The sequence below is a fragment of the Diplodia corticola genome, assembly GCF_001883845.1.
Source record: "Diplodia corticola strain CBS 112549 chromosome Unknown scaffold35, whole genome shotgun sequence".
NCBI classification, from domain to species: Eukaryota; Fungi; Ascomycota; class Dothideomycetes; order Botryosphaeriales; family Botryosphaeriaceae; genus Diplodia; species Diplodia corticola.
The window spans coordinates 357924-376875 of record NW_017971514.1 but is presented as its reverse complement, the minus strand read 5'-3'; the positions used below and the strand labels follow the sequence as shown (position 1 = coordinate 376875).

Below are 18952 nucleotides of genomic sequence, written 5' to 3'. Positions count from 1 at the left end.
CCCTTCCCTTCTCCCACAAGACAGCTTTTAGGAAAAGGGAAAAGAATAGCAGAAAACAGGCCAATGTCACACAAACAGCTACACGAAACACTAACGCCTGAAAACCAGTCGTCTACTGGGCCATCCTCTCGGGCAACTCGTTCGCCACGCCCTTCACGTCGTACTACAACATCTCGGCGCACGCCATGAACTCGGGCTTCGCGCTGCTGGAGGTGCTGCTGCCGCGCACCGCGCCCGCGCCGTGGTGGCACATGGCGCCGCTCACCCTCCTGCTCGCGCTCTACCTCGGGCTCGCGTACGTCACGCACGCCGCCCAAGGGTTCTACGTCTACTCCTTCCTCGACATCCAGGCCAACGGCTCCGGCTCCGTCACGGCGTACTGCTTCGGCATCCTCATCGGCATGGCCATCATCTTCGTGCTGGTGCGTTTTTTGGTCAAGGGGCGCGTGTGGGTGACGGAGCGCGCGTGGGGGATGGATGGCAAGTTCAGCCGCAGGGAGCAGACGGGCCGGATGGTGATGATGGGGAGCTTGGGGGAGGTGCACGTGGTCGGGGCGGAGGGGTCGGCGGCGGCGGTCGGGAGCGAGGGGTACGTCGACATGGAGATGGCGATGCAGACGCATGAGGCGGTCAAGATGCGGTTGAGGGAGGAGGCGGAGCAGCAGGCGCAGGCGCAGGTGGGGCTGCGGCCGGCTTGATGGGGTGGGATGGGATGGGATGGATGAGTTGATCTTTTTTGGTTTTTACCTTTTTTTTCCCCTCTCTTTTGTGGGGGTGGAGGCTGGGAGAAAGAGATGGAGGGGAGAGGAAAGAGATACGAAGAGACGAACGAATATCTTGTCTTTGTGGTTTTGGGAGTGTGATGGGAGGCAGGGGAGGAGGGGGCAAGCACGTGCTGGTATCCCGGCATGGGCTACCGTTTGTTAATGTTTGTATTTCTGAAAGCTGGAAATCTGGAAAGCGGGAGGCGTGAGAGATGGCATTCTTCACGCACGAGAGTACTCCCGTCTGCTTCTGTTTTGACGAATCTTGTAGCGACGTGTGCGATCAGTATATCCGGGGAACGGCAGGCGGCGGCGTTGTTGTATCAATAGTTCAGACGGCGAAACAATAATCTCGGCCTCACGCAAGCAGGGGAGGGAGGACCCGTACGTTGGAGGAAGAAGTCATGTTATAGTCGTCCAAGATCTGGCGGTGACGGGCGTGAGGCGAGAAGAGGAGCCGTCGAGTCAGTGGCGCTCGCCTCACATTACGACAAGATGCTTGTGAAAAGCGCCCCGACCCTGGTCTGGGGAAACCGTCTTCGGGCACCAATAGATAATCCTTGTTTGGCCTTACTTTCGGCGAGAAGGCAGCTGGTGGCGCTTGATCGACGACTGACGGAGCCGCGTTTGGGTTGCGAGGCAGCGAATGCCGCGCGTGCATCTGGTGCCTAGGGTTGGGTGGCTGCGATGTAGGTATACGGTGGATGTTCAGAGTGCTTCGTGTCCGAGCACATCCGAGTACTTTTAGCGTCAGGCTGTCATGTGTTTGCATGCCCCCTACTCTCATTCCGAGTTTCTATTGGCTGGTCCTCGTAGATATTACCTCTTCCGTTATCGCAGTCGCGATGTGATCGGCCGGAGTGGATGATTTGCACTTTGCAGCGTGCGGTTTCGTTTTGAGTCGTACGCGGAAAGCGTGAGTAGCACGCAACCCAACGCTTTATTAAATCGCGCCGGTCCGCAGCCAGCCGCCTTTCCCCCCCGGTAGTCTTGTACGACCTCTTCAGCCTCAAACACACGGGTTCACGGCTCAGTCTCTTAGGGCGGCCAAGCTCGTCAAGTGTCCGTCCGTCCATCCATCCATCCATCAAAGTCCGCGACACCGCAACGCTAACGTGCTATACAGCCAGCCGCGAATCAAAAAGCAGGGAGCCTCTCCGAACCATTGCAGAGTCGAGCTCGCCGCCGTTGTCAAACAAGCGCGAAAGCCCTACGCCATTTTTCTCATCCTCCACCTAACTCAGCCAAACAACGAAAACCCAAAGCAAAAACCCCGTATCCCTCCGCCCCGCAAGACAAACAAACAAACAAACGAACAAACCAAAAAAAAAGGATACCGGAGAGAGAAAGAGACAGAAAGAAACATAGAGAAAACACCCACAACGCGGCCGGCCAAACGACAAAAGAAAACACCACCACCAATCAATGTGCACCGAAACCCTCCACCTCTACCGCTGCGGCCACCCACGGGGCGGCGCCGTCGCCGCCGCCCGCCGCCGCATCGAGCCGTGCAGCCGCGCCCTCAACGGCAACGGCGACGTTCCATACAATAATGCGCCGCCGCTCGACGCGCCCCGCCTCTTCGAGCGCTGCCCCCGCTTCCGCGTCGTCGAGCGCCGCCACGCCGCGCACGCGTGCCCCGACTGCCGCGCGACGAAGGTGGATGGGTTGGCGGCGAGGCTGCAGCAGTGCGCGGCGGAGAGGGTGAGGGAGAGGGCGGCGGCGGCGGGGGCGCGGAGGTGAGGAGGTGAGGAGGAGGAGCGGAGGAGGTGAGGAGGAGCGGAGGGGGAGTACTACCTACGTAGTTTGTGGTGGGTGGGGCTGCGATTTTGATCTGTATAATAGGTATTGCATGTCTTGTTGTGTTGTGATTGGTCTGCTTTCTTCGTTCTTCAGGCACCACTGCGGCTGATGACAGTTGGGATGCGGCGGTGTTCTCGAAGCTGGGGCCAGCTGTGATGAAAGGCGCCGGTTGCAATTTTAGGGTCCAAGATCTGCTTCACCCGGCGCATGGATGCAGCGTGTGATTGGCCAGGGGGAAGCACACGGACCCCAATTGATAAGTGTTTTCCAAGCGGCGTGGTTGACAACCGACTACTCGGCTTCAATCGAGGCGGGCCCAGTTCACAGTCTTCGTACCTATTTGTGTCTACTTGTCCATGGTACCGCAAACCAAGAGTACGTAGGGATCATGCAAGGCGATGCATTCCTTATGGACACTAGTTGAGCAGATTCCAGAAGCCAGCTTCATGGACCTGGTCGCATGGCAAATATTGCGGCACAGCGTCTGGCGTGATTGCGGGCCCATCGCTTGGTGGTTCATCTCCACAGCCCCAAGAACGGAATCCGCGGCACTACCCGGTTTGGGGGCGACTGCCCTATTTAGACGCCTCTTTGGCGCCGCGACCCCGGTGGCGTAACACTAGCTCCCATGTGAAAAGGCGCAGCTGCTGAATCACTTTATCATCCACTCCACCGCCCATGTACACGGCGAGTACATTGACCTCGTCGCCAACATGCTTGCTCCACCCATGAGACTCTCCTACCGGCTGGCGGCCGTGGCCCTCGTGTTGTTCTCCGTCCTGTTCCTGTACAACCTCAGCCGCACGACTGAGTCGTGGGTCTCCTGGAGCCTTGGGGACAGCTTGCCGGGTGTTGGCATGAGACCAGAAGTGCCAGAAATTCCGGATGCCCCTTCGGCAACGCCTGTTCCGCCAAGTCATGGAGGAGTGCCGTCTACGTCGCCAACAGTGGTAGTCGCGGCGCCTGACGATACGCCAACGTCAGAAGAGTCACTGGACCAGACCGCCGCAGCAGCGCCCAGCGAACCGGCCGAGGGCTCAGTAGATGGCATTGTTGTCATCGGAAAGCTACAGTCAGAGAACACTGATTGGGTCAGCGAGAAATTACCCGAGTATGATTCCTTCCTGCCATGCACATTTTACAGGATGCTGACACTGTTCCAGCTGGCAGAACGCTATATACATTGTCGACAATCAAAGCGCACCGCTTCATACGCCCATGAACAAGGGTCGAGAGGCAAATCCTTACCTGACCTACATCATTGAAAACTACCACAATCTTCCAAAGACGATCGTCTTCCTTCACCCCCACCAAGACGGCTATCCAGGTGGTTGGCATACCGATGCGCCGAACCACAGTAACGTCTGGAGCGTTGAGAACCTGAATCTCGACTTCGTCCAAGAGACAGGCTACGCGAACCTGCGTTGTACACACATCCCCGGATGCCCTGACGAGATTCAGCCTTTCCGAGACCCGTTTGACCCGTCCAGAACGAGCGAGAACCATATGCTGGAAGCTTGGCAGGACCTTTTCGGAAACTCTGACGTGCCCGACGTCATCGGTGCGGCTTGCTGTGCCCAGTTCGCCGTGTCAAGGGACCAGGTCTTGAAGCGGCCGTTGGATGACTATGTGCGCTATAGGAAATGGATAATAGACACCCCCCTGGAGGACGACTTGAGCGGCCGCATCATAGAGTATCTCTGGCACATAATCTTCGGGAAACCAGCTGTTGAGTAAGTATCCCCCCCATCGACTTCCTTCGTAAGCTAACAATCACTCAGTTGCCCAGCCCAGGACCAATGTTTTCGCGATGTTTATCGTGTGGACACTCAGTTCAACATATTTTAATACCCCCAGTTTCATGTGGAAGGTGCAATGCATCAGCCATGATTCGGACGAATGCCCCAAGTCCATGCGCAAACCTATCCTCAGATCCACACGTCATCCGGACTTCTCTCCCGCTCCTGGAGGCTCTTCTGGCTTGGATCCGTGCTTCCGACATTCTCAGCTTCCGCCGGTTCCTCTACTTCTCTGTCGTTCAACCACCGTTCCCGTCCACAACAATGCAGCAGCGTACCCAGTATGGATCCGAGCAGCATCTTCCATGGTACAACGACGCAAATCAAGGTCCTCCAGCCATGGTTGCGAGCCATCAGAAACTGTTGGACCACAGCGCCACTGGCAACCTGGACGGCCCATTGGTAGGGGGACCTCAGACGGTGACTCCGATGGCGGCCGAGCGGATACTCCCAGCTGTGGAGAAGTTGAAAGAAGAAAAACACCACGTAGAACATGTCGGGTGGCGGCATCAGCCAGTTCGGGATGGGCTGGCGGGCAACGTGGGCGAAGCGGGCGTACTGCGCACATGGTCAATTGATCCTTAGAAACTTGACAGAGGTCGTGCTCACTTTTCCCGGCGCGGCGTCGTCGGCTTTGTAGAATGCGTAGCTCTCTTGCTCGACACCGTTGACGCTGATACGGATTGTGGGTGGAGGGCCCTTGTAGAGACTGGTGGCGTCGATGAAGGTCAGGACCGCGCACGAGTATGCCATCAGTGGGTAAAGAACGGTGTATGCAAGGAAGCGTGCGCGCGGGTCGGCTTCGCGCTCGTAAAGTTCGGTGAGGGCTCTGGGCTTCCATTTTATCAGAGACCAGATGTGTTGTGCGGTCGTTGTGAAATGGCTACAAAAGCTGGCCATCTTGGACTTGGTGGTGGCGGCGGCGCCGGCGAGGAGATGTGATTGTGCGAGACCCGAGCGAGGGCAGAAAATCAGACAAGCATGATTCTGCGGCTTTCAATGATTTATATCTTGGGTGATGGGTAGCCAACGGCAAGACACGCGAAGGATTCGCTTTACGCCACACCAAGGCGCAGTACATACGCTGTGATTCAAAGGATTGGCAGGCAGTGCAACCTCACCTAATGCGCCCGAGCTTTTTTACACCAACACATCAGCATCCAGCTCGCCACGCCGCCCGTGACAATGCAGTCTGAATTCTGAAAGATCCAGTAACGTCCCTGAACAAATAACGATCCAGACCAGAACCACAGCGAACAGACTGGGGAAACGCCATGGTGGCGCGAAAGAAGTGAGTAGGGCTGCTTGTAAATATGGGAAAGGGTGATGAGTTGTGACTCCAGGCACAACTGCGACAGGCGAGTGGGTGTTATCACGTGCAGCAGGTCACTTGATGGGAGGTTCAAACGCGCCTTCCTTGTGTGCCTCGTCGTCACTTCCTGTTTTGGTCACGCCCGCCACCCGACAGTCAGAGAGCCGCTTAAATACCTCCCGCCCTCAGCTTCTCCTCCCTCCCTCCCTCCTCCTTCACCATCATCTTCAAGCAATCGTTTTGATTCCATCGCTACTCTGCACACTCACTTCTCACCTGACCACGCAACCATGAAGCTCATTCTCCAGCTCTGCCTGCTGGCGCTGGCAACCCTCGCTGCATGCACCGGCCAAGTCAATGTCACGCTGAGCTCGGTCGGCCGTACGGTCATGGAGGCCATCATCACCAACACTGGCCAGTGTGACCTCAACCTCTTCAACAAGGCGACGATTCTGGGCGACGCCCCGATTCAGAAGGTCTTCATGCTATCCCAGGGTGAGTTGTCGACTGGTACCCGTCAAAGAGCATGCTAATGATACTAGAAAGGTGTGCTGCTCCCCTTCGAGGGCGTCAGGTTCTCGCCTCCCGGCCCAGGCAACTACACCTCTGGCGACTTTGTTCACCTCTCCATCGGCAACTCGGTCGTTGTTTACTTTGACGCTTCTGAAGAGTATGATCTCAACGCCGGTGGCGCCTTTACCGTGGTTGCCATTGGATCCATTCCCTACGCTGAAGGCAACTCAACCTCTCTCAAGGGCGATGCCGTAGCCTTCACCAGCAATACTCTCGCCATCGACATCGCACCGATTGTGGACGGCAAGATCTTGACGGCTCGCACCAAGTTTCACTCATTGGTCACGGGCGTCGACGTCGCAAGCAGCTGCGAGAACGATCTTCTTGACAGAGTCGAGGCTGCTATTGTCGGCGACGGTGGCTGCGCCAACCAGGCCGATGCTGCTGTTGACGATGCCGAACTGAAAGACACGAGCAAGCAGTTCAAACGCTATTTCCACACCGACGAACAGGTGCACAAGGACAGAGTCATTGCCCGATTCCAATCCATTGCCGACCAGTGCGAAGCCATCGAGCGAGGTTCCATCAAGTTTCACTGTGAGGACGTCCTGGGTTTCTGCTACATAAAGCCCTCTGGCTGGTCTGCCGCCTACGCCTTCGATGACTACAACCTCATCTGCCTCTGCGACCCTGCCCATGGCTTCCCTGCCCTCACTCAGACCTGTGGCGACGTCGACATGACAGGCATAGTGATCCACGAACTCTCGCACCTGCGCAACATCTACGACCCACCGACCCGCGACTACGCCACCCTCCTGTCTGGTGGTGCAGCCGACCTGGAGGCCATGTACGCTGTCGAAAATGCCGACACGTACCGCCTCTACGCCCAAGGTATGTCCCCGTTGTTGAACCCCGACAGCCATGCATCACCCACTGACACCACCAGCCCTCGCTCTCAACTGCCCTCTTCCTCCGACCCCAACTTTCTCGACGAGTTGGAACCAGAGCGCCACCACTACCCCGTGCGAAAAGTGAGGTGGCCATTAGCACACGGATCTGGCAGCGTCGAGCTGCGCTGCTCTCACATGTTGGTTAACATGTGCATGCAAAATGGGGAAACTGGGATGCTCGCATCCACAAGGGGATAACAAGGAACTGATGGCTATAATACAATACACATGGTCATTTGACGTGCCTCAATCTCTTGAACGGTGTGACAAATACTCGTGCAAATACTCTCTCTACGTGAGCCAAATCCAATTAGTATTCTATGATCGGAAAAGAAGATTGCATACCGGCGGAAAGAAAAGAAGAGCGCAACGGTATGCTGGGAATCTAAAAGACGATATAAAAAAAAGAAAAAGAAGAAGTCACTCCCTTTTCCGACCCCGCCGAATGCCCCCACCCATCCATCTATATTACTCGAGCTCATCAGTCATTACCACACGCTGGATTCATTCGCAAGGACCCTCCCCGCTCAGACCCTCCCCCCGGCCGAGGAGGGGGCTACAGTCTCTCCCCGACCGCCCCGCTCCCCCCGCTTCTCCTCATCCTCGACCCCCCCGACCCCCTCGTGCCCCTCGTTCCTGAACCCCTGCTCCGTCGCCAGCGCCTGATCGAGCGGCAGGCCCTCGACGAAGAAGCTCGCGACGAGCGCCACGGCCGCGAGCGCGCACATGACGACCCACACGCGGCGCAAGCCGTAGACGTACGCCTCCTTGAGCTGCCCCTTGGCGGGATCCGCGTCGTCCATGCTCTTGATCACCTCGACGAGGCCGCTGGCGTCGCGCGACAAGCTTTCCGCGCTCGACGCCAGCAACGGGAACCGCAGCAGCCGCTGGCGAATCTGGTTCTGGAAGACGACGCCGCCGATGGCGACGCCGAGCGTCTGGCCGAGGGCGCGGAGGAACGCGAACATTGTGACGGCGGCGGCCTGGTCGCGCGCGGCGCTGGCGGCCTGGACGGCCATGCCCATGGAGGGGAAAAGTATCCCCGTTCCCACTCCCGGCACGAGGTTGAGCGGGATCCACGACGACGCGGGGGTGTCGACGTCGAGGTAGACGAGGAGGCCGAGGCCCAAGGTCGTGAGGAGCCAGCCGCTCCAGAGGGCCCAGCGGTAGCGGCCCGTGTGGGCGATGAGGAAGCCGACGGCCATGGCGGCGGGGGCGACGGTGAAGGTCTGCGGGAAGAGGGCGACGCCGGCGAGGACGGGCGAGTAGCCCTTGACGGCCTCGTAGTAGAGCGGCGCGTAGTACAGCTCGGACCAGAGGACGAGGCCGTGCAGGACGGTCTGGGCGAAGGTGGAGGCGGCGGTGCGGTTCTTGAAGACGCGCGTCTGGATGAGCGGGTTGGCGGCGTAGCGGTCCTCGTAGACGACGAAGCCGACGAGGGCGGCGGCGCAGACGAGGAGCGGCACGAGCGTGCGCCACGACGACCACGCGTACTGCACGCCGCCCCAGGTGATGGGGATGAGCAGGCCGGTGGTGGCGGCGACGAAGACGACGACGCCGGGCCAGTCGATGCGGGCGAGCTTGTGGAGGAGCGAGGTGGGCTTGAAGTGGAGGGTGAGGAAGAAGGCGACGAGGGGGACGCCGACGGCGATGAAGGGCAGGTTGATCCAGAAGATCCAGCGCCAGCTGACCTTCTCGGCGAAGCCGCCGCCGAGGAGGGGCCCGAAGACGGTGCCCAGCGCCCAATTGGCGCTGATGAGGCTGAACCACTTGCCGCGCTCGCGCAGGGGGACGAGGTCGGTGACGACGATCTCGGTGAGGACGATGATGCCGCCGCCGCCGATGCCCTGGATGCTGCGGCCGACGAGGATGACGGTGAAGTTGTTGGCGACGGCGGAGACGATGGCGCCGGCGCCGAAGAGGGCGAGAGACAGGAAGATGATGGGCTTGCGGCCGAAGACGTCGCTGAAGGAGCCCAGCACGGGCTGGAAGACGGTGCAGGTCAGGAGGAAGGAGGTGCCGGCCCAGAAGGCTTCGATGGCGGAGCCTTTGAGGAGCTTGGCCATGATCTGCGGGGCGGGGTGGTCAGTGATGGGGGCTGGTGTGAGTGGTGAGAGGAGAGGAGCTTACCGAGAGCGCGACGGAGATGCTGGTGGCATCGAGGGCAGCCATCAGAGTGATGACGGAGAGCGAGCAGAAGGCGACGTAGAAGCGCCAGTTGGGGTTGAATGCAGGCTGCTCGGGTGGGCTCTGCTTGCTCGGCTCGATGGGGACGTCCTCCATTGATGGTGCATCGTCCTTGGACATTCCCGACTTCATCGAGGCGACTTCCGAGTGGGGTACTGACATGATGGGCAAGCCGTGAGCAGTGGAAGCGCAAGATGCAGAGGCCAGTGGGTACCTGAAGAGGTATCAAGGTACCAGGTATCGGATTCCTTTTGTAGCAGGCGTCCAAGAGACGTGGGACCGGGTGTGGGTGCACGGCCGCGTGGCTGAAATGAAGTGGCTGAAAAAGCTGAGGGTTAACGCAGCCAGGTCAGCTCGCCACCTTGTTGAAGTCCAAGGACTGATAGGGGACTGATAGGCGAAGACAGTTGAGGGGTTGGCTTCGTAGTGCCCGGTGGAGGACTGGAAGGCGATGGTGCACTTCAGATAAAGGCATTGTCGCATGTCTTATGGGTCTACTGTGCACCCATGGTGCAGTGCAAGTCGGGCTATCCTCATGGCCGTGCCAGGCATTGCTCCGGCAGCGAAAGCGCGACGCGGAGATCTCCTGGCTGCATGCACGGAGTTACCGAAGGCTGACGAGACGAAGATGACCATGGTTGACCGAATTCAGCCTCCTCGGCGACGCCATCGGCCCGCACGCGCGCGGTGGGCTGCGGGCAAGTGGGCCGGGACTCGCGCGTGGCGGCAAGACGTTGGCCCGGGTGGGAAGAGTGGTGGGAGTGGTGCGCGGACGATGGGGAAAGTGCCGGAAGGATTCACAGCTGCCGGTCTAGAGTTGGCCCGGCCCAAGCCCACTTCACGTGCTCGCTTCTGCCATTCGGCCCAACCCGTTCCCCGTCTTCGGCCAGCCTCAACTCCACACCAAACCGGACGAGTCTCGATGGTATCGTGGTTGCTGAAACATGTTTGCTTCAACTCGACGTGCCAGGCAGCAACAAGGCCACAAAGCTCGAGTCTGCGAGCAAACACCACGACGTAGCCAGCCATCGGGTCATGCGCTAACATTATTTCAAAAGTCGGTTTCAGCGCGTGTTTGTGAATAGCATGTCGCCTTTCACTCGCCGTCCATTTCCCTTTGTCTCTTTCCGGAATGTGCCCAGATGCTGCTCTTTGTTGCGAAGCAGGACGCTTCGCGACCGTTTTTTCCCAGCCGCAGCTTCTGCAACATCCCAAGTCATTTTGCAACCCGTTTCGTAGTGCCGTGTACCAAGCATGTCCCGCGCCAAGGACCGTGGTCCACCTACTGCGCCTGTCTTTGGATCTGCACTCGGCGGCATGGAGCAGAGCATACCGTCCTTCCGCGACTTCATGAGACGCACACCACCGCCACCCTCGAAACCATGGATGGCCGAGGATGAAACGGCCGGCGAGCGCGCCATCGAGCCGTCCAGAGACTTCTTCCTGCAGCCCGCAACCTACCAGTCCAAGCCAGCGGAATCCCACCAGCCGAGGAGGTTCGAACTGCTCATTCCCGACCCTTCGCGAGAGCCGAGCCCGGAACTGAGGACGCCCGCCTTCGAGTACGAGAGCCACCGTGTCGAGTTCCCGCCGAGTCTGGCCTCCAGCAAACCGCCGCAAACACCGCTGCCGACCATTAGCCCTGCTAGCCCAACGACGACTGTCCCCGAAGCATCGTTTGTTATTTCTCCTTTCAGCCTGACCAGCCCGGTCTCGCCGTGGACGGACGACTTCTCGCTGCACCACCACCACCACCAGCCAACAGCGTCCACCTCGTCGCGGAGACTCGTGCCTCGCAGCGCCGCCCCCGGCGCGGACGACGAGTGGGAGGAGGACGTTGAGGAGACGGCGCGCATCCGCAAGGACAGGCTTTCGCAGGACTACCACCAAGCCCTTGTCGAGCAGTACCGCGAGCTTGTTTCTCCCTCGACAGAAGTCTTCGATGGTGGTGCTGCTGCCGATGAAGAAGGAGAGCGACCGCAGCAGCGTGAAGCCTTCAGGACTCCGCCGTATCCGAAGTTGAGTAGAGGGAGAGGAGCCGACGATGACAGTCTGATACCGCTCCCGCTCAACCCGCGGAAAGATGCCACCACAGACCGCTACGACGTCGTCGACAGGAGCAGTCCGTTCCCGGAAGACCACTACGACGAGCCTCCTCGCGGCCGCCGAAGGTCCAGCATCCGCGAGAAGCTCCCGGCGCTCGCGGCCGGCACGCTCAACATGATCCTGCCGTCGCAGCACCACCACAGCCACCACCGCCGGAACCTCAGCGCCGAGAGCTCCCGGAGCGGCGAGATACCCATCTCCCCGCCGCCACACCACGGAAATTTCGGGGAACGAGCCGCCGGCGCCGACGTCGCGCAGTTTCGATCGCAGCGGGCGCCGAGGAGCCGAGCCTTCCCTGCTGCACGCCTTCAGTCGGGCGTCTACACGGTGAGACGCGGGAAGTCGAAGAGAAAGAAAACGAGGGGGAAGAAGGGAAAGAACGAACAGACAGGACACGCAGCGCCTCCGCTCACACTGACCCTGACCTCGTCCCCCCGCCCGTCCGTAGAGCGCGGTCGCCGGCTCAACGCGAGCACGGCTCTCGTTCCCGCAGCAGCATCGCGGGCCCCAGCTACGCCCAACGGCTCCTTTTCGACAATTCCCCTCAACACCCCTCCGCATCCGCGCTCCATCTCCCACAGCCCCTCAGCAACAACTTCGTCCTCCTACTCCTACCCGAAAGCCCCACGCCCGTCTCCAAGCAGCGCGGCGGCAGCCTTCAGCACCAAACCGCCCACCCCCTCTCCGCTCGCCCGCGGCGGCCTCACTCGCACCGAGCTCTTTTCTTCCCAATCTCCCTCTCCCTCTCAGTCTCCCTCTCCCTCTACCACATCGCTGGTCTCAGCACCCGCCCGCCCAACATACCCCCGCAAGATGTCGTCCGGTCCCCCCACCCCAGCCTCAGCACCGTCATCATCACCGCACCGACGCCGGCATAAGACATCCTCGTCCACGCCCCGTATCGCCCTGCTTCACGCGCTGGGACTGGGGAAAGCAGGCGAAGGCGGTGGTAGAGTCGGCAGTGGCGACACAAGGCTACCGTTCGTGCACGAGAAGCCGCCCATCGATACGGCGTCATCCGGCGGGAAGAAGGAGAGGAAGGAAAAGAAGAAGAAGAAGAAGAACCGAAGAAGCGGCGGTGGTGAGAGCAGCAGCAGTAGCACCACCACCACGACCCCGCCACCGCAAATCCGCAGCCTAGCAGCCGCAGCGGTCCGGCCCGCTTCTTCTTCCCACTCCCACTCCCACTCCCTCTCCCCATACCGCTCGCACTCCCCTTCTCCCCTCTCCTCCTCCTACCCCTCCACCTCCTCATTGTCGCCATCGTCGTCATCATCATCGTCATCATCGTTGACAACGCCCGACAAGCAGCAGAGCGTCGCCGACGCCCTAAATGGGCGACGACCGCAAGAACAGCACCGGCACCACTTGTCGCTGTACAGGAAAGCGGTCGAGGCGCACCGTGCGCGCCAGCGCGAGAGGCGGCAGCAGGAGATGAAGAAGACGATCCGCGTGGTCGGGCAGGCGGAGCTGGCGGGGGGCGAGCTGGCGGGGGGCGAGCTGGCGGGGGGCGAGCAGCGGCAGCGGCAGCGGCAGCGGCAGCCGGCCGTGCGGGGGTATGTGAGGGTCGCGGCGGGGGCGGCGGCGGGGCCGGGGGTCAGGGCTGTTTATGAGGGTGGTAACATTGATGATGGTGAGGGGTATGGTCATGGTGGTGGTGATGGTAGGGGAGGGCCGGGTGGGAGAGGGCGAGGGCGAGGGCGAGGGCGAGGGCGAGGGAGTGGGAGTGGTGGAGAGGGGTGGTTGTGAGGAGTTTGTACATGAGGCGGGGGAGTTTTTTTCTTTCTTTCTTTCTGTTGGGAATGTGTGTGTATGATGAGACTGTGTCATGTATTGTTGATTTCTTCATGCGATATTGTTGTGCGTCCATGTCTGGATCAGATTCTTGTCCACGGGAACGGAAGGGGCGCTTTTGGGTTTGCGGCAGCAGCGCATTCTGCCGATTCGGTCAAAGCAAGTCTGGGAAGTCATCTTCGTTGCCAAAGCGGTTCAAAAGAGAGCTGCTGTCTGGTAAGTCGTGATTACATAAGCAAACGAAAGTATGATTGTCCCCAAGTTTTGGTGATGCGTACCAACCCACTCGATATTCAGCGAGGAGTGAGTCATGGACGCCTATCGATGCCTATAGGCCAGACTTCACTTGACAGGTCTGTGCAGGCTCGTTGTGGTTGCCTATTGACAAGTCAAGCTGCACGCGAGACGGAGGGTCGAGGAAGGTCGATGGACGGGTGCCGACCTTGGCGTGGGCGGGTGATGATTCTGCTCACAAGGGCCTCATCGAGCCCGAGTCTGCTGTCGAGATTTGCAAATGAGTCGGCGAAGGTTGTGATGGGTGGGGGAGGGATGTGTCGCGGAGAGAAGATGGGGAGGGATTCACGTGACGGCACGGATGTCGGCGAATGGCAGCTCAACTAAAGCTTCCAACATCATCGCATCCCACGCGCGGCCGCGCTTGATTCCACCCCATCACCGCGCCCTCCACCCCCGCCATGTTCGCCGTCCGCAGAAGCGCAGCGAGGGCCGCCCAGGCCCCGCGCGCCACCATCGCCCGCCAATCGCGCCGCCCCGCCTCGCACGACGCCCACCATCACGCCGACGCCCACCACGGCCCGAAGGAGGAGCACTTCAGCGTACGCCCTGCCCATAGCTACCTCCGCACCCGCACCATCCCCGACATCCGCTCCCCCATGCCCGCTCTAGCTCGCCCGCGCACACATACACACACAGTCCCGCTCCAATGGCTCCCGCCCGGCTCCCCAATGCTGCAATTCACACATGTATAACGGAAATGTGACAGACGGGCTTCTACGTCGCCATCAGCGCCATCCCCGCCGGCTTCCTGCTGTACCAGTGGACCGGCACCCCGAGCGACCCCGTCGGCGGCCGCAAGCCCTACTTCACCCGCATGGTCGACATGTACGCCGACTACCGTGCCACCTGGGCCGAGCGCAACAAGCTGCACACCGATGCCATCGAGCAGGCCGCCTTCGACCGCCACCTCTTCCTCAACGCCACCCCGCGCCGCCACGTCGACCTGACTTTCCCCGAGTGAGCCCGACTTCTCCTCTTCTTCCTCGCCCATCATGCTGACCGGACGCAAACAGGGCATTCAACTCGGGCTCGCCGTACAACGTCCCCGCCGGCTCCCAGGCCGACCTCACCAAGGTCATCCAGCACTACGAGAAGGCCAACTACGAGGAGAACGCCAAGAAGCTCGAGGCCCTCCGGAACGGCACTCTCAAGGCCGAGCAGGACCCCACCAAGCTGGGTGGCGCCAGAGCTCCCACCGGCGTCCCGCCGTCGCCCTCTTAGAGAGAGAAGGAGAGAAAGAGAGTTTTTGTAGAAATACCATCAAGTGCTGTTCCAGACCTGCCTGGTCCCTCCCGCTTCAGTCCCAACGTGTGTACCGCCCTTTCCACGGCTGACTGCAACAAGTCATCAACCGCACCCGCGGCATTATTGCAATCTAACTTACAAGGGCAGTCGAATCCCATGTCTAGATACACATAGATAGTTTACTGCTCATGTCTGCGTCCTGGGTCTTTCCTTCAGCTGTCAGTTAACGACTGAGTAGTATATATTAAAGAATGCACTATCCTAATGAAGGCCCAGAAACTAATCCACAGAATACTACTTAGTCACTCAACCAGCCACCCACTCTCCTTTTATATCCCTCGCCAGGCGCCGTCAACTCGGCAATCCTCTCCTTCAAACCATCAATCTCGGTTTCGTAGGCCCCGCAGCGCCGGTCCACCAATTGCTCCCACTCGGCATTCCTCCTCTCCGACTCGGCAACCCTCCTCTCCAACTCGACAACCCTCCTCTCCAACTCGGCATTCCTCCTCTCCAACTCGGCATTCCTCCTCTCCGACTCGGCAAGCCTCTCCTCCAAACTCGCAACCTCGACATGGTGGGCCCAGGAGCGCCCGTTCATCCGTTCCTCCCACTCCTTCTTCGCCCAGTCCATCCGGGTCCTCCACTCGTCGTACGCCTGCTCCATCCGGCCCCTCCACTGGGCGTTCGCCCACTCCATCCGGCTCTCCCACTCGGCTTTCATCTTGTCCATCTCCTGCCGCTCGGCCTGAGCCCTCGCGAAGGCGTCATCATGGATGCGCTCCTCCCTCGTGCGCTCGAAGCGCCGCGAGGAGTCCGAGTCCTCTCGCCGACCCCACGGGGCACCACCGGCCAGGAGCCCGGCGTGGTTGGGGCGATGCGCCGTCGGTGCTGGGAGGGCGTCCGGCCGAGGAGGATGAACTGCGCCAGGAAGAGGAGGAGGGGGCCAGTCGCCCGTCGATGTTTCTTTTTCTTTTCCTCCTCCTCCTCCTCCTTCTTCTGCGAAGCCCCGTTCCTGGATCGTCTCGTGAGATAAACCGGCTTCTTCGAGAGGCGGTCCGCCCGTTTCGTGGGACTCGGCCGTGTAGTCGTGCTGGTATGCGGCCGGGTCTGCGACCGCAGGCAAGCGTTTGAGAAGGGGGTCGCGCATGTCGAGGGGTTTGCTCTCGCTGCGGTTCGTGCTGGTCATTAGATTTTGGAAAAGGCCAGGTACGTATTTAACGAGGGCGAGCTCCCTCTTGAGCGGTTCCCGTTTAGCGTCGCTACCCTGCTGGCTAGCCGCCAAACCCTCGCTCTCAACCCCTGCAGGCAAGGCTTTTGGAAGAGGGTCATCCGTCTCGAGGGGTTTAGTAGTGTTGAGGGGCTTAGCGCCACTATCGTGCTGGCTAGTCGCCAGGTCCTCGCTTCCAGGCAATTTAGACAAGTCTTCGGGAAAGGGGTTACCCGTGTCGAGGGGTTTGGTGTCGTTATTGTGCTGATTGGCCGCCAGGTCCTCGCTCTTAGGTAATGCAGATAAGTCTTCGGGAAGAGGTTCATCCGCGTTTTGCTGTAGTTGCATGCCAGGCTGCGGGCCAGGCTGCGGCCGCACCTCTCTAGACTCCTGTTTATCCTCTTTGAAATATTGTCCAATCTCTCCGGGCTCCTCCTCATCCTCCGCCACGAAGAAATCAGCTGGCAAGCCTCGAGCAGTAGCAGCAGTGGATACTGGTAGGCCCGTGATGTTTTCGGTTCCCGGATCTTCCTCTTCCCCCTCCTCCTCTACCTCCTCCTCTCCCTTCTTCTCCCCCTCTTCCTCCTCCTCTTCCCCCTCCTCTACCTTCTCCTCCTTCTTCCCTTTCTTATTCTTTTTCCTGTTCCTATTCCTTTTCCTATTCCCCTTCTTCTTCGGAGCTTCCTCCTTGGTGTCAGGGTTTTCCACTAGGTTTTCTCGTGCTTTGTCACCTTCAGGCTTCGGAGTTTCCTCCTTGGTGTCAGGGTTTTCCACTAGGTTTTCTCGTGCCTTGTCACCTTCAGGCTCCTCCTCGATTTTGCATTCATCCGCATCGAACACCTTGAAGGGCGCTTCGTAGGGCCGCTTGTACAAACGAACCCACTTGGCCCAGGCGGGATCCTGCGAAGGTGCGCCGCTGCTTACACCTTGTTCTTGGCCGCCACCGGTGACGTCTCCGGCTTCGTTACGTTTCTGTTCGATGGAGATGTTGGCGTCTTCTTTACCTGATGTAGCTTTTTCCGAATCCAAGAGTCGAGAGGAACGGGCGCTCGCGCAGTCGTCGCAGTGGCAGAAGAGCACACGCTTGGCAGGGGCAAGGCCATCCCCATAAGCTTCATTCGGGCGACGCGTGGCATAGTACCCTTTCTCGCCAAGCTCGATCGTAGGGGGTAGCGGCACTAGGGACTGATGTTTAGTCAAGGATTGCAGGTTCAAAACAAGAGTACGAGAGGGCTGCGTTTTTGCCAATACCCATTCCACCATGAAGGTCCGGCTCTTCCGGGTGCGCTATACAGTCGTCTATACAGCGCCTCACGGCTTCGACGGCTATGATATGCCCAGTCAGGTGATGACCAGCTGTAGTAGAGTTAGTCGGGAAGTCTGATTGGGAAGGATTGAGGGGAGAGGGTACGATACCGAGTTGAGTGATTAAAAGGTCAACCTCAGGACCAACGCCTTTCTCCTCCGCAAGCCTCCGCTCTGGCTCCATGTAGCCTTCCAGCACCTCAACGGCATTTTCGGGGGCCATGACCATATTCTTGAACGTCTCTCTAAAGTTGCGAGCGCCGGTCTGGCCCTCGCGCCTCTTATCTGTGTAGGAGGCCAGTCAGCTTGAATTTCGCAGAAGAAACAAGACTGCGAGCTACGATACCATTTTCAACGACCCATTCTACCATTTCATGGCGCAAAACGTCCAGGCGAGGGCCATGTAATGTTTCTCTGTTCTCGAAGTAGGGGGGACGCATTGGGAAGAATTCACGGTTGAAGACATCTGCGAAGCGTTAGAAAACTTATGTGCCAGGATAACAAGAAGCAAGTGAACACACCAATAACGTCGAGCAAGGCTTTGATACGCTCGGAACTCGCCCCTTCTTTTAGAGAGATTTTGTTCAGCACGCCGCCAGGGCGCCAGAGCTTTTCTGTCAAGCTGTCAGCATGAGAAGTCCCTGAACTCTCAAGTCCCATACCAATCTGGCTCATCTTTTTCATGACTTTGTTGCAGATGTCTCCCGCTAAGCCAGATTTCAACCTATGCTTAAGGTCCCGGGGTAGCCTGTTGACTGGATCGAGTAGAGTGGCCGTCGTGAAGAGGTACGCATTCCAAAACTGGGAATTATCTTTATCCGTCCCCCTGGCCGTCGATAGGGATTGCTGTGCAGTCGCAAGCGAGTCTAATAGTGTGGCCGCCCAATGCGAGTACGTCTCTGACTTATCTATCAAGGCGGACGGGCTGGAATCTGCGACGCCGTGGTCACTATTGACGCAACGCGACAGCGGCGATATACTTGATATGCTCAGACTCACCAGTAGAGCTAGCTTTGGAATCGTCTAGGTCGACAGGTTTCGGTCCAGGCTTGGGGAACGGCGCACTTGGTCGTCGTGTCAGCGTTGCACTCAATCCGAATACCTGCAGATACTGTTGTTACGACGGACTGGCGGGGAGCTTACGGCAGGCTCTCCTCAAAGCTCTCGTCTCGCTTGGCCGGCTTGTCCGCCTTGGCCGCCTCATTCAAGACCCGGGAAAATTCGTCCATGGAGAGCTGATCGGCTGTCTTGCTCCCCTTGGTCCTCGCCGGTTCAGACTCCTTGGCTTTGGCTTTGGCTTTGCCTTTGGCTTTGCCTTTACCTTTGGCTCTCTTTGGTGCCATGATTGATGACAAGCGCGGGTTAATGAATGGGATGTAAAAACGCAGAGCGCCGTGCGCCGGAAAGCTGTGTCGAAGTGTGCTAGATCTCTGCACGGCTTGTTGGTCCCAGGGCCGTCCACGACGGACGAGGTGCGCGGTGCCACGAACGACTGGCTCACAAACCCCGTAAAATAGTGTAAGAAGATGATGAGCCCAAGAGCGGGATGTAGCAAGCTGGTGCGACGATAACAATGTGCTGGATAAACGGTGGTGGAGGGGGGGGAGTTGGATCGAGTCGATGCAGCAGCGGGCATCAGCGCAACGCGCGGCCGATGATGTAAAGGCTGC

General features: G+C 59.2%; 9 protein-coding genes across 9 annotated transcripts; 6 read left to right on the top strand and 3 right to left on the bottom strand.

Annotated features, from left to right (window-relative positions):
* Positions 1–185: 185 nt before the first annotated feature.
* On the top strand, positions 186–698 carry BKCO1_35000128 (alpha beta hydrolase fold-1; the record flags this gene model as incomplete). Its single annotated transcript, XM_020274755.1, has 1 exon — positions 186–698. One exon carries the CDS (start codon positions 186–188, stop codon positions 696–698), a length of 513 nt encoding a protein of 170 aa, XP_020129165.1.
* Positions 699–2189: 1491 nt separating this feature from the next.
* On the top strand, positions 2190–2507 carry BKCO1_35000127 (uncharacterized protein; the record flags this gene model as incomplete). The annotated part of the gene is made up of 1 exon (XM_020274754.1): positions 2190–2507. The coding sequence occupies one exon, from the start codon at positions 2190–2192 to the stop codon at positions 2505–2507; it is 318 nt and encodes a 105-aa protein (XP_020129088.1).
* A 773-nt stretch (positions 2508–3280) lies between these two features.
* BKCO1_35000126 (uncharacterized protein) lies at positions 3281–4415 on the top strand (the record flags this gene model as incomplete). The annotated part of the gene is made up of 3 exons (XM_020274753.1): positions 3281–3678; positions 3731–4300; positions 4349–4415. 3 exons carry the CDS (start codon positions 3281–3283, stop codon positions 4413–4415), a joined length of 1035 nt encoding a protein of 344 aa, XP_020129089.1.
* An 80-nt stretch (positions 4416–4495) lies between these two features.
* BKCO1_35000125 (uncharacterized protein) lies at positions 4496–5266 on the bottom strand (the record flags this gene model as incomplete). Its single annotated transcript, XM_020274752.1, has 3 exons — positions 4496–4590; positions 4645–4924; positions 4976–5266. 3 exons carry the CDS (start codon positions 5264–5266, stop codon positions 4496–4498), a joined length of 666 nt encoding a protein of 221 aa, XP_020129186.1.
* A 702-nt stretch (positions 5267–5968) lies between these two features.
* On the top strand, positions 5969–7226 carry BKCO1_35000124 (peptidase m35 deuterolysin; the record flags this gene model as incomplete). The annotated part of the gene is made up of 3 exons (XM_020274751.1): positions 5969–6173; positions 6225–7082; positions 7138–7226. The coding sequence occupies 3 exons, from the start codon at positions 5969–5971 to the stop codon at positions 7224–7226; spliced, it is 1152 nt and encodes a 383-aa protein (XP_020129090.1).
* Positions 7227–7668: 442 nt separating this feature from the next.
* On the bottom strand, positions 7669–9490 carry BKCO1_35000123 (mfs multidrug transporter; the record flags this gene model as incomplete). Its single annotated transcript, XM_020274750.1, has 2 exons — positions 7669–9210; positions 9272–9490. 2 exons carry the CDS (start codon positions 9488–9490, stop codon positions 7669–7671), a joined length of 1761 nt encoding a protein of 586 aa, XP_020129187.1.
* A 1092-nt stretch (positions 9491–10582) lies between these two features.
* BKCO1_35000122 (cyclin-dependent kinase 12) lies at positions 10583–13183 on the top strand (the record flags this gene model as incomplete). The annotated part of the gene is made up of 1 exon (XM_020274749.1): positions 10583–13183. The coding sequence occupies one exon, from the start codon at positions 10583–10585 to the stop codon at positions 13181–13183; it is 2601 nt and encodes an 866-aa protein (XP_020129091.1).
* A 740-nt stretch (positions 13184–13923) lies between these two features.
* BKCO1_35000121 (nadh-ubiquinone oxidoreductase kda subunit) lies at positions 13924–14746 on the top strand (the record flags this gene model as incomplete). Its single annotated transcript, XM_020274748.1, has 3 exons — positions 13924–14064; positions 14232–14482; positions 14539–14746. 3 exons carry the CDS (start codon positions 13924–13926, stop codon positions 14744–14746), a joined length of 600 nt encoding a protein of 199 aa, XP_020129188.1.
* Positions 14747–15068: 322 nt separating this feature from the next.
* Positions 15069–18625, bottom strand: BKCO1_35000120 (uncharacterized protein; the record flags this gene model as incomplete). The annotated part of the gene is made up of 7 exons (XM_020274747.1): positions 15069–17155; positions 17229–17567; positions 17629–17748; positions 17804–17896; positions 17945–18214; positions 18282–18346; positions 18426–18625. The coding sequence occupies 7 exons, from the start codon at positions 18623–18625 to the stop codon at positions 15069–15071; spliced, it is 3174 nt and encodes a 1057-aa protein (XP_020129189.1).
* Positions 18626–18952: the final 327 nt, after the last annotated feature.